At 34.6% G+C, this 12,313-nt stretch overlaps 1 protein-coding gene across 4 annotated transcripts in view; it reads left to right on the top strand.

The window, feature by feature from the left end:
* LOC106877516 (cohesin subunit SA-1) overlaps nucleotides 1-12,313 on the top strand; it is a 106,783-nt gene that overhangs the window by 42,219 nt on the left and 52,251 nt on the right. For 3 of the 4 annotated variants that reach the window (XM_052974647.1, XM_052974645.1, XM_052974646.1), the window contains exon 9: nucleotides 8,238-8,361. In XM_052974647.1, coding sequence (XP_052830607.1) covers nucleotides 8,238-8,361 — 124 coding nt within the window. Of the gene's footprint in view, nucleotides 1-8,075; nucleotides 8,200-8,237; nucleotides 8,362-12,313 lie in introns of all 4 variants that reach the window. The other variant, XM_052974644.1, reaches the window with a different exon arrangement.

Raw genomic sequence — 12,313 nt, 5'->3', positions numbered from 1 at the left:
ATATATATATACATAATACAATGGTGCAGGTCCATGTGAGGTCATGGATCTGTACCTGGAAAGTCTTTCCATCCATCCATACATTCATTCATCATTTCTCAATAGGCATCAGTTGTCTGTCAGAAAAGTGCTATTGACTGATCTTTGCATTTTTTTGCCACAACCATTGTATTGATATCCATAGAAATGCAGTATATGTAAAACTATGTAGTAATACTTTTGCTGGTATACTAAATACTGTTTCTGTATTAGTTTGATACTTATAGAAAATATTTCATGTTAAGTTTTTAACCTAATGCTACTATCAAAATAAGAGGTAGAAATACACTCATAAACACAGGATTATTTGCACGGGAATTTTTTTTGTCTTGAATTTTATGTAGTTTTTTACCCCCTTTTTTTCTGTTTTGTGATTATTTCAGTGTTGTTCCTTCATTTCCTTTCTTCACCTTTCAGTCTGTTACTAGATTATATCTTTCTGTTACCCTCATATTGTCATGTCTGTATCTATCTGTGAGGTTAATTGAACTTTTCCTTGTGATTGCCCAACCTTCAATTTTCATTGCATTATTCACTAGGAGGTGTTGTGGAAAAAGAAACCAAAAAAAAGATTAAAAGGAAAAAAAACTGTGAAGTTGTTCTTTCTCCTAAGTGAGCTTTGATTCTAAGACAATTACTAGTGCAAAGAGATGGTATTGTTTTAAATGATATTTCTTTCATGCTAGAGCTCAACCATCCAATTGATATGATATTCTAATCAGATGAAATTTCATTCATAATATGCTGTTATAAGCTATCATCTCACCTTTGAATGTTGAAGTCCCTCATTCAAAATGACTGCTGTTATTTAAGGAATTTGCTTTGAAAAGATTTTCCCTAGATGCCATTACTAGAACTAAGAAGGTTTCTTTATATTAAATTCTTAGAAGACTATGCTGCTTGTGTATGTTCCTTGTGTTTCAGATGGATGGTACCTTGTTATAGGATATCTAAGGAAAACACAAGAATAAGGAGAATGATAATGGTAGGTGGCTGCAAAGATTGGAGTATTCTTTTATTCTTTTACTTGTTCCAGTCATTAGACTGTGACCATACTGAGGCGGCACCACCTTGAATTTTAGTCAAACAAATCAACCCCACTATTTATTTTCATTTTTTAAAACCTGATACTTATTCTTTGGTCTCTTTTGCTGAACTGCAAAGTTATGGTGACAAACACACACATACACATTTCCGTCTGCCTAATCTACTCACAAGGCTTTGGCCAAACCAAGGCTACAGTAAAAGACACTTGCCTAAAGTGCCACACATTGGGACTGAACCCAGAACTATGTGGTTGGGAAGCAAACTTCTTACTATACTGCCACACCTGTGCCTATGGATATATAATTGTGCAGTGTGTGTATGTATGCACACTTTAATAGTAAATTTCATCTTTAATCAAAGAAGTCAGTACTGCAATTTTAGATTGCAGACTCAATTCCAATCTATATCCTTATGTCTTTGTTTTGATCTGTATCAAAATGTGATGGATTCACTGTAAGCCTTTAGCATTTAAACTGGCCAGATCTGGCCTCTCATACTTACCCTGCAATGTTAATTTGAGTATAAATATATCATTGAAGTCTTGGTGCTATGAGACAATGCATTGCATTTGACAGAGTAATCTATCTGATTGCTCTCAATCTGTTGGAATTGATGCAGAATTAAGAAAAAGTGAAGTACCTATAACAATTTCTGTATAAAAAATAACTATTTTTGAAGTCTAAATATCTCTTTTGCTGTCTGAATATTTAAGTAAATGCTGTCTAGTATATGCTATCTACTATTTTATTACTGCTACGTAAAGATAAATTTCATTTTAAACTTATGAAGGAATAAGGTACCTAGAAATTTAAATTCCAAGTTTTAGCATTCAAGATTTGGATGATATATACGTAATGTTTATGGATTCCCTCTACTTCTTTTTTCCAAATAGAGGCTCAGCACTTTTCAAGCTGTATGTGAAGTGGTGCAGTTTCATTATTATTACTGAGTGAGTGAGCAATGCATGCCATCAAAGTGACACTGGGGTAAAATATACGAAGCCCAATACACCCATCATGACTACCTGTCTGATAGGGGTACACCAAGCACATGCATCACAACCATATGTGCATAACATGGTGATCTCATATCAAGATTTTCTTCAGGTTGAGTAGCCCATCCTCCTCAAAAGTGTCCTGAATAAGGGTTAAGAATGTTAAACGAAACAACCAATGTTTTCAGAGGTGATTTATTCAAACCCTGAAGAATTCCTCTCAACACATGGCTATGATGCTTCCCAACTACTTCTGCTCATGATCAGAGATGCACATATTGTCAGCCACTAAGGGACATACTCAACTGGTTATGGTCAAGCAATTGACAAGCAAGTCTGTGGTATTGAGCAGAATATTTGCTGTAGCCCATCTTTTATACTAAGACAAAACATCTACATGATAATAACACTACTAATCAGTTAAGATCAGAAGCCATGAGAGCCACTGCCTGTTACTGCATCAGGGCATGATAGCTGCATTATTATTTTTATTATTATTATTATTATTTGATGATAGGTTTAATTAAAAGCAGTTAAATGCAATATTTTGTCCATGCTTGTTGATTTGATTGTAAAGATCAGGTTCCAGTTTTTGTTTTTGTTGTGGTCTATGTTGTATCAGACCAGTATAGCTGTATCTGTTTTTGTAGAGTCTGCTGCTGTTGGCAGTAATTATTTTGAATAATACACATGCGCATACACACACATTCATACACATGTATATAGTGTGTGTTTGTGTGCATGTTGCTTGTTTATTACAACAAATGAATCATAACTATTCATCGTGAAGGTATTTTCATCCTGTTTAATAAAAACAATGTTACATCATTAGATATTTAAGTAATAACATTTCTATTGTTGAATGTTTATCAAATTCATATTTTGCTGTATTTTTGTTTTGCATTCATTTGAAAAGTAGTTGTTTTAGAACTTGGATTTTTAAATATAAGATAACTTTTCTTTTTAAACTTATTAGACTTAGCTATTATTTTCTTTTCATTTTATTATCAGCATAAACTTATATCTATGTATCTTTTTTTGCCATGCGATTTTGCATTGAACAGGTCTATAAAATCTTGGTCATTTCTGTTAGTAATATAAAATCAGTTTTTATTTACTTGTTCCTATTCCCTCTTTTGTTTTGTTTTGTTTTTCTCAAAAAAAAAAACAAAAACAAATTTAGCCATGTCTTGCTATCAGTCAACAGTTTTTGTAATTTCCCCTTATCTTCCATTTCCACAATAGGATTAATAATCTGAAATATTTTTCTTCGCACTCAATTCCAAATTTCACACTTTTCCTAATCTTCTTAGGTTTAATGAAGCTCTTTAACCCTTTAGCATTCAGATTTCTCTGTCAAATGCAATGCTTATTTACATTGTTTTGAATTAATGATGCATCATCCTGTAGCTTTCAGATTTTGATGGTATGATTGTTAATTTTTAGAATAACATAGTAGGATAGGTGTGAGGGGCTGGATCTGGCTGGTTAGAACCTAAATTATGTAGAATATTTTGGTATAGTCAGTTTAAATGTTAAAGGGTTAAATTCATAAAAAAAGAAAAACAACTTTGTCCTGCAACCTCTACTGTCTTCACTCATGTACATCGCTGCATGCTTTTTGTATTGAAAAATAATTACCCAAGTAGTTTTAATATGGAGTCATCTTGTTATCATTAATATTATATTTGGCATAAATTATAATGGTGAAATAATAGAACTTATTTTCTAGCCCATCTTCTATTGGACTTCATACGTAATGATCAGTTGCCTCTCTTTTATGTTAGACTAACTACCAAAATTACCATTATACAAGGTGTATTACAACAGACATGCACATGATGCAGTTAAAATGGTTTTTTTTTGTTTTTTTTTATTTCCATGATGTAAAATTTCATTTGTTTTGAAGTTCTTATACTCCAGTAATTTAATTAGTTGTTTTAGTCTTATTAATTTCCCTATTATCTAAGCCTCCATACTATTTTCCTTTCTAAACTTGAAATTACTTATAAAAGAAATGACTTTTCATTTTAACACACAAATTACATTGTAGCTTTACCTCTTCAAAACACACTCACTCACTCACTCTGTGTGTGTGTGTGTGTGTGTGTGTGTGTGTATATATTGTCCTCTGTGATGTAGTTTAATCACCATTAAAACTTCGATAAATGCTGATATAACTGTGTTTATATTGTCTCAAAGCTTGTATTCTGGATAGTTATCAACTTCCTCTTTCTTCCTCAGAAATTAAATTGCTCTTTTGTTTTTACATCAGGTTTGGTGGAAGTTTATTTGATTTAGGGTCTTACATATCAGAATTGTCAATACTGAGTTAGTTCTTACGTGCTGAACTAGAAACTGTAATCAGTTATGTGCTAGCTAGCTACAAAAAAAAAAGGATGACATTTAAAATGTTCTTTTTAATCTAACCACTATAGTTCTGCCTCAGTTAGTGCTTGGTTTTTGTTTTTAACAAGTCATTCTGTTGAAACTTGAAAAATGTTGGGTTTTTGTTTCATATTTGCTTTTGCTGCGAATGCTGTTTGGTCAGGAAGCAAATCCCATGGGAATGGGGAAAAAATGTCCAGTACAAAAGTCTAAGTTACGAAACAGTGATAGTTGATCATGGCCATGTTTTATGTATGAAGTAAGCACATCAGAATTTGAATACTTGTGTTCACATTGGAGGAATCAACTAGTAACTACTGAAAAGAAGAAAAAAAAAAAAAGTTTGTGCTTTCTATATGAAACGCTGTTTGTTTTCAAACTTTTTGTCTGACAAATTATGTGAACATATTTCCCTAACCCAGGCACTATGTAGAGTAGTTAGACTTGGTGATATTGGAAGATGAGTTAATTCTTGGCTAATTTTTGGTGCAAAGACCAGTCTTCCTCAAGTACAGCTTATAGCCGGTCATTATTCAAGAAAATAAAAAGTTAACTGAGAATAGAAAAGAAAGGGTGTAAGTCTGTGTGGTATTTAGTTATGTTGGAGTCAACATTGACTTTTGCATTCTGCTGCAGTTGGTAAATGGAACAGTGAAGTGTTGGAGGTTGATTTAATTGACTAAACACCTTCCCGAATATGTTTGTAACCTTATACTGTACTTAGCAATTGTTACTAAATTCAGTAATGTGTCCAGTGCATGTTATTCTCAAGCTCAGAAAATACTGTCACTCACTCTAAACTTAGTTTTTCTGTGGCATGTGCAAGATACTTTTTGTAGTAAAGCTGTTGAATATCATAAAGAGCTTCAGTAGCCTTTTCAATTCGCTTTTTTAAAACTCTTCCAGCTTTTTTTTTTTAATGGCTTAGTAAGGCAGTTTCTTTAGCTTTTTCTGAAAGGTCTCTGAAATGGACAGGAGAAATAAATAAAAATGTATATCCATGGATTGTTGCAACAGTAAGAAGCAACACAGCTCACTCGAGATATCCTCAGTTCAGAGACCTATTCTGACTGCATGCAACAGAATGGACTTGACTAAAGTCACCTAAAGAACATTTTATCCTTATATATTCTGATACTATGACATTGCTGAGGGTTTTATACAAAACAGTCAGTGTTAATATTTACAAAGAATATCATCAAAATGAGTGGAAAGACATAGCACATAAAATATGAAGTAATTCATTGAAAGGTAAAGGTGCTAGAGATGAAGTTTGCAGTAATATGTGTTGGGTGGTGTGTGGTGGTGAGGCTTGATAGATGGTGTGTGAGATGTGAATTGAGGCATGATAGACATATGTAGTGATGTGCAATTGAGGTTGCGTGTAGTGGTATATGATAAATGGTGAATGTGGAGAGGGACATGTGATAAGTAGTGTGTGAGTGTAATGTGGTGCAATATATCTCTTTTGGATAAGTTGAATTTTACATGGACATGGGCATGTGGCCGAGCAAGTATTGGGTCATCCCATAAATAATACAGTTTTTTCTACTTCTTTTCTTTTTAAAAATTAAGATAAAGTTCTTTTTTAATCTAAAATATACTCTCCTTCATTTACTACAATGTTCTTCCATCTATCTGGTAGACTTGCGAGGCTCCTCTTCCAGACTTGTCCGTGACAAAAAGTACTCGTCCAGTACTGTTCTGACCTTGTCTACAGAATTCATATTTTTTCCATCCAAATGATTTTGAAAACTGCTAAATGAACGATAATCAGATGGGGCAATGTCTGACGAATATGGTGGGTGGGGTATTGTTTCCCATGCAAACTGCTCCAGCCTTTGGAATGTTATCCTCACTGTATGTAGCCAAGCATTATCCTGATGGAAGAACACCTTTCATCTTGAAACCAAAGATGGTCGTTCTTCTAGCGCTAACTTAAGCTGCTGACAGTAGATCTCCTTTTGTTATCATTTGGTTTGGGTTTGAAATTTCAAAGTAGACTAAACCTTTCATATCCCACCAAACAGATAACAACACCTTACATGGGTGAAGACCTTCTTTAGCCTGGGATGCCGGTGTTTTTCCTTTCCCTACCCACTGTCTTTGGTGCTTGGCATTTTTATAGAGAACCCATTTCTTGTCACCACTCACTATTCGTTCCAAAAAAGGTTCATTCATGAGACGTAACAGCAAAGAAAAGCACGCATTCACTCTCTGCGCACGATTAGACTCAGAATGTTTGTGAGGAACCATTGACCCAATTGCTGACTTTTCTGATGGTGCACAGGTGCCAATGAATGGTTGAATAACCAAATCCAAGCTTCTCTGCTAGTTCCTCAACAGTTACAAAGGGTTTTATTCCACCAGGTTTTGCAGGACATCCTTGTTGAGCTCTACAGCTCTTCCAGGACAAGGCTCATCTTCTAGGCTGTAGTTTCTGGTTCGGAATTTCTGGAACCACTATTGACACTGGCTTATGCTTATGTCTGATCCCCATATACTGCATTAATATTCCTCGCACTTTCCGTTGCGTTGTTACCTTTATTAAGCTCATAAAGCAAAATATTCTCCTTTGTCACTTCCATTATAACTTTGAAAAAATAACTGTTAAAATTGAACTGTACTCTCCAAAATTTGCACAAAGAATAAGCACAAGGTAAAATTACTACCTGCTTTTATAGCAAGTTTATGCAGGTAGTTTATCCTGTCCCCCTCTGACTTTTAGTTCATGCAATTGAAAAGGCTGCATTATTTATGGGATGACCCAATATCTTCTATCAGACTCTCGGGTAAAACTTGGCCTTGTGAATGAAATTAGGTAAACAAAAACTGTGGAAGCCTATCAGATGTGCTTGTTTTAAGGTTGTGTATATTTAAATACCACCATCTGACCTTTAAATGCCTTTAGTAATGGGCACTGAATGTCGTTAATCCTTCAGCTGTCTAAGAATTAGTTATTGTCTCCTTTGTACTCCTGCCAGGGTTTCTTTTTCCTATTTTCTTAATTAACCTTCAAAGCTTTATGTGAGTTCTCTTTCTGACAAAGTCACGGATAAAAGAAAAATGCTGTTGGGAGCTAGGTTACCTGAGACTTCAGAATGTTTTGAATATTTCTTTATTTGTCTTATTTATTTCTTAACCCTTTCTTCTCATTGTGGCACTGTTATTTGTGGAGCATGATCTTTTACTCCATAGTTAGTTTCAGTTTTTTGCACTTGATAAAGTACTTGACTGCAACTAAATTTACATTTTCTAATGTTTGTCTCGTTGTTCCATTCTAGTTGGTCACTTTTGAGACTCTAGAATATTCTTATTAATTGTCACAATCATTTGATATGGTTGATATTGTTTTTCTGATCTTTGAATGCAAAAAGTTACTTGTAGCATAACCAGACATTTCTTCCTCTGCTTTTTGATGAACAAAAAAAGTTGGAGGGCAAAACATCCATCAGCAGTTATTATTTTAGCTACAAGGTGAAAAGATTTTATATCACTTCCTACTCAGATGTGCTAAGGAACGAAGCATAAACATATAATATCCATTTTGTAGTCCTAAACAACTAAAGGGAAAGCCTTATAACCTGGTTTTCCTGTACTGTTTCAGAGATACACACCCAGAAATAAGGTCAATATGTACAACAGAAATTGGGGTATGGATGCGGAGGTACCCGAATATGTTTTTAGATGATAGCTACTTAAAGTACGTCGGTTGGACATTGCATGACAAGGTAAGTCATGGGTTGATGATTTGCTGACATTTTTGCAGGGACACCCAGCCAGAAATAAGAGCAATATGTTCATCAGAGATCGGGGTGTGGATGCGAAAGTACCCTTACATGTTTCTTGATGATAGCTACTTGAAGTATGTTGGTTGGACATTGCATGACAAGGTAAGTTTGAGATTGGTTTAAAAGATTTTGCTATCAACTATCTCTTGTTCATTCTGTTTTTCTTAGATACACATCAGTTGATGTTCATTCTGAGAGGTTTGTTGAAAATGAAGTGTTAAATATTAGGTGTAAAAGAAAGTAGCTGTGGTATTCTGGTGAGAGCTTAGCTACTTGATTTTAAGTTGATCATAGATCATTACTATACACGAAAGTTAAAGGCAATAGGTTTTAAGATAGAGTTAAGACTGATGTAACTGACTACTTGGCTATGACAAGAAACATCTGAGATGTGCAAGTAATTTTACTGACAAACAACATCTGCCAAAAGGAATGTACATTCACTATCAAACAATGGTATTAAGTTAAATTTCATGATAGGTGGGTGCAGGTGTGGAGCGTGTGAATATAGGATATACTTTTCGTAATGAGATAAAAAAAAAACCAAGGCTGTGTATAATATAGAACATTTATAAATCGAATGTCTTACAGCTGTTTCCAGGATATTTATTATATCCCTTCATCGGAGATGGTGTGAGAGGATGATTAAGCAATAGTTACTTTAGTTAAGATAGGAAACAGAGAGTGAATGTAGGGATGTTGTATTTGTAAATCCATTGTTTAGGCAGAATAGTATACATATAAGATTTATCCCTACATTCACTCTCTGTTTCCTATCTTAACTAAACTAACTATTGCTTAATCATCCTCTCACACCATCTCCGATGAAGAGATATAATAAATATCCTGGAAACAGCTGTAAGACATTCGATTTATAAATGTTCTATATTATACACAGCCTTGGTTTTTTTTTTTTATCTCATTACGAAAAGTATATCTGATATATATACAAACACACACATACATATATATACATATATGTATACACATATATATACATATATGGGAAAAAATAAGTTCAAAAGAGAACAATTCAAACTTTTGGAGAGGTCCAAATTGAGAGAAAGAATAATGTTCTATTAAAGATTCATCATATTCATAAAAAACAGCCAGAGCAAGTAATAAGAATATGAAAATAGTAGTTGAAAAATATTGTTATAGGTATAAAAATACCATTAACAATTATAGAAAATTGGAGGAGAAAAAGATGTTGAATCAAAATTAGATTTAATACAAAATAAGATTCACTACATATGCACATTTCAAAGGACAATACAAATATGTAAGAAAAAAATTATAACCATAGTAATTATAATTAAATTTATGCCTTGTCATTTTCATCAGTGTGAGGAATTTTTGTAAGGACATTAAAAAAGGTTTAATAAAATAAAGTAAATTAAAATAAGATACAATAAGGGAGAATACAAATGGGGTAATAGGGGGAAAAAATCGGATATTTGCAAACAAGTTTTAAAGGGGGACAAAATAACAGTAATAATGATAGTAAGAAAGACGAAAGGGAAAAAAAGACAGACATATCAATGTGTATGCACGTCTATATGTGCGGTAAACTAGAACATAAAAATAAGAAGGAAAAGCTAACGGGTATATTTTAAAAAATGGTAACAGGTCAAGTCAAAGTATAATAAACAGGGCCATGTGTGTATAACTATAACGTGACAGGTGGACTAGTAGAAAAAAATAACATAGAGAGTTATACATATTGATAGTGAAAACGAAAAAATATATGTATATATATTTTACATGAGGCTAAAAAGTGATAGGCAAGACTATGTTTGAAAAAAGTTACAATATTAAAGCAGGAGTGGCTGTGTGGTAAGTAGCTTGCTTACTAACCACATGGTTCTGGGTTCAGTCCCACTGTGTGGCATCTTGGGCAAGTGTCTTCTACTCTAGCCTCGGGCTGACCAAAGCCTTGTGAGTGGATTTAGTAGACGGAAACTGAAAGAAGCCCATCATATATATATGTATATATATATATATATGTATATATATATATATGTGTGTGTGTATGTTTGTGTGTCTGTGTTTGTCCCCCCTAGCATTGCTTGACAACCGATGCTGGTGGTGTGTTTATGTCCCCGTAACTTAGCAGTTCAGCAAAAGAGACCAATAGAATATGTATTAGGCTTACAAAGAATAAGTCCTGGGGTCGATTTGCTTGACTAAAGGTGGTGCTCCAGCATGGCCGCAGTCAAATTACTGAAACAAGAGTAAAAGAGAGAGACATGCAGAGAAAGAAAAACAAAGAGAACTTAACAAGGAAAAAACAGCAATCAGACAAGACTGGCTGGTGTAATTCAAGATAGTTACCTTACTCAAAAACTAGCCCGGGGTAGGGAAGACAATCATAAAACAGTAGGAATAGAAAATGAATATATGAAGGAGAAACATGCTATAAATTACAAGTGATAGAAAAAACATATACACTTAACACAAGGATATACAGTCATACACATACACACACAACACACTCATATACACACAAAAAAGAAACGTACATACACTCACACATACACATACAGGTGTGCAAGTGTGAAGGAAGGTACAAGTGTGAAGGAAGGTACAAGTAAAAATATATACATATATACATGCATGCATATATATATATATATATATATATATATATATATATGCATGCATGTATATATGTATATATTTTTACTTGTACCTTCCTATATATATATATATATATATATACACACACACACACACACACACACACACACAAACTATACACACACATATAAATAAGTCTCGCACTTTAACTGCTATTTCTAAATTTCGGTGTTGATGAAGGGCATCCAGCTGTAGAAACTCTGCCAAATTTAGATTGGAGCCTGGTGTTGCCATCCGGTTTCACCAGTCCTCAGTCAAATCGTCCAACCCATGCTAGCATGGAAAGCGGACGTGAAACGATGATGATGATGATGATGATGATATGTAAGAACGACCGTGCGAACCCAAAAGGAGAAATGTTGACGAATGGAAAAACAGGCTCCTTTCTTAAACGCGTCACACGGTCGAACACAAAATATATAAAATGATATATATATGTTATACTTTGATAACATAGAAAACTTAGAAATGCCAGTAAGGAAGACTATATTGAACCAACCGATAGAGATGTATAACAGTAAGATTTATTGGAGCATGAAACTGTATGTCTGTGTGTGTGTGAATGCGACATAATAAAACACATTAAAGACAGGCCGTCATGTAAACAAAAGAGTGTGTGCAAGTAATACATGTATGCGAATGCGTGAGATACATAGTATAGAATAGAGTCAGTAACACGTATAAGAATTTAAGATACCAGTTCTTTGTTAGAGTACACAGTGGTAAGTGTTTGTATATAAGAAGTTAAAGCGTGTGGGGCAGAGCGATCACTAGTCGTGATGTTAGGGCTTCTATGCCAAGCCGGGTTCTTGAATACAGATGTTCTTCGCAGGCTAAATTCTTGGCTGTTATTTTTCGTGGCGAAACAATTCACACAAACAGGGTCGAAGAGAAGTGCTGCGGTTAGCTGTGGTAGCTTGTGTACGTGTAGAGTCATGTTGACGCTGGCGGGGACGATGCTGGTAGTCGTAGTGTCGTGTTGACGGTGGCGGCGATGCTGGTAGTCGTAGTTGGACGATGGTGTCGATGTCGTCGCTGGAACTGGCTGGTTGGTGTTACACGTGTGTGGTCAGCGGCCAGATCTCAAAGGAAATCTGAGGTGCGACGATTTGGCGGGTATAATTTAGTCTATTTATAGCTGAAGGTAGGCTCCAGAGAAGCATTAGAAAAACACTATCACGTGACCTTATTAGGGGCTACGGTTGGTCAGTTGGCGTCCTGGGGGCAAATGGAGATAATTTACCCGCGCAAAGAATAGTCAGTCATGTGATGGATACAACAGGCTGCTCTCTGCTACGCCTGCGCTTGTTTATATTTATAACAGTTGGAAAGAGTGGTGTTCACTACATATATATATATACATACACATGTATACATACACACACACACACATACACACACACACACACACACA

The sequence above is a fragment of the Octopus bimaculoides genome, chromosome 19, assembly GCF_001194135.2.
Source record: "Octopus bimaculoides isolate UCB-OBI-ISO-001 chromosome 19, ASM119413v2, whole genome shotgun sequence".
Taxonomy (NCBI): domain Eukaryota; kingdom Metazoa; phylum Mollusca; class Cephalopoda; order Octopoda; family Octopodidae; genus Octopus; species Octopus bimaculoides.
This window is presented reverse-complemented; position numbering and strand designations above follow the sequence as displayed.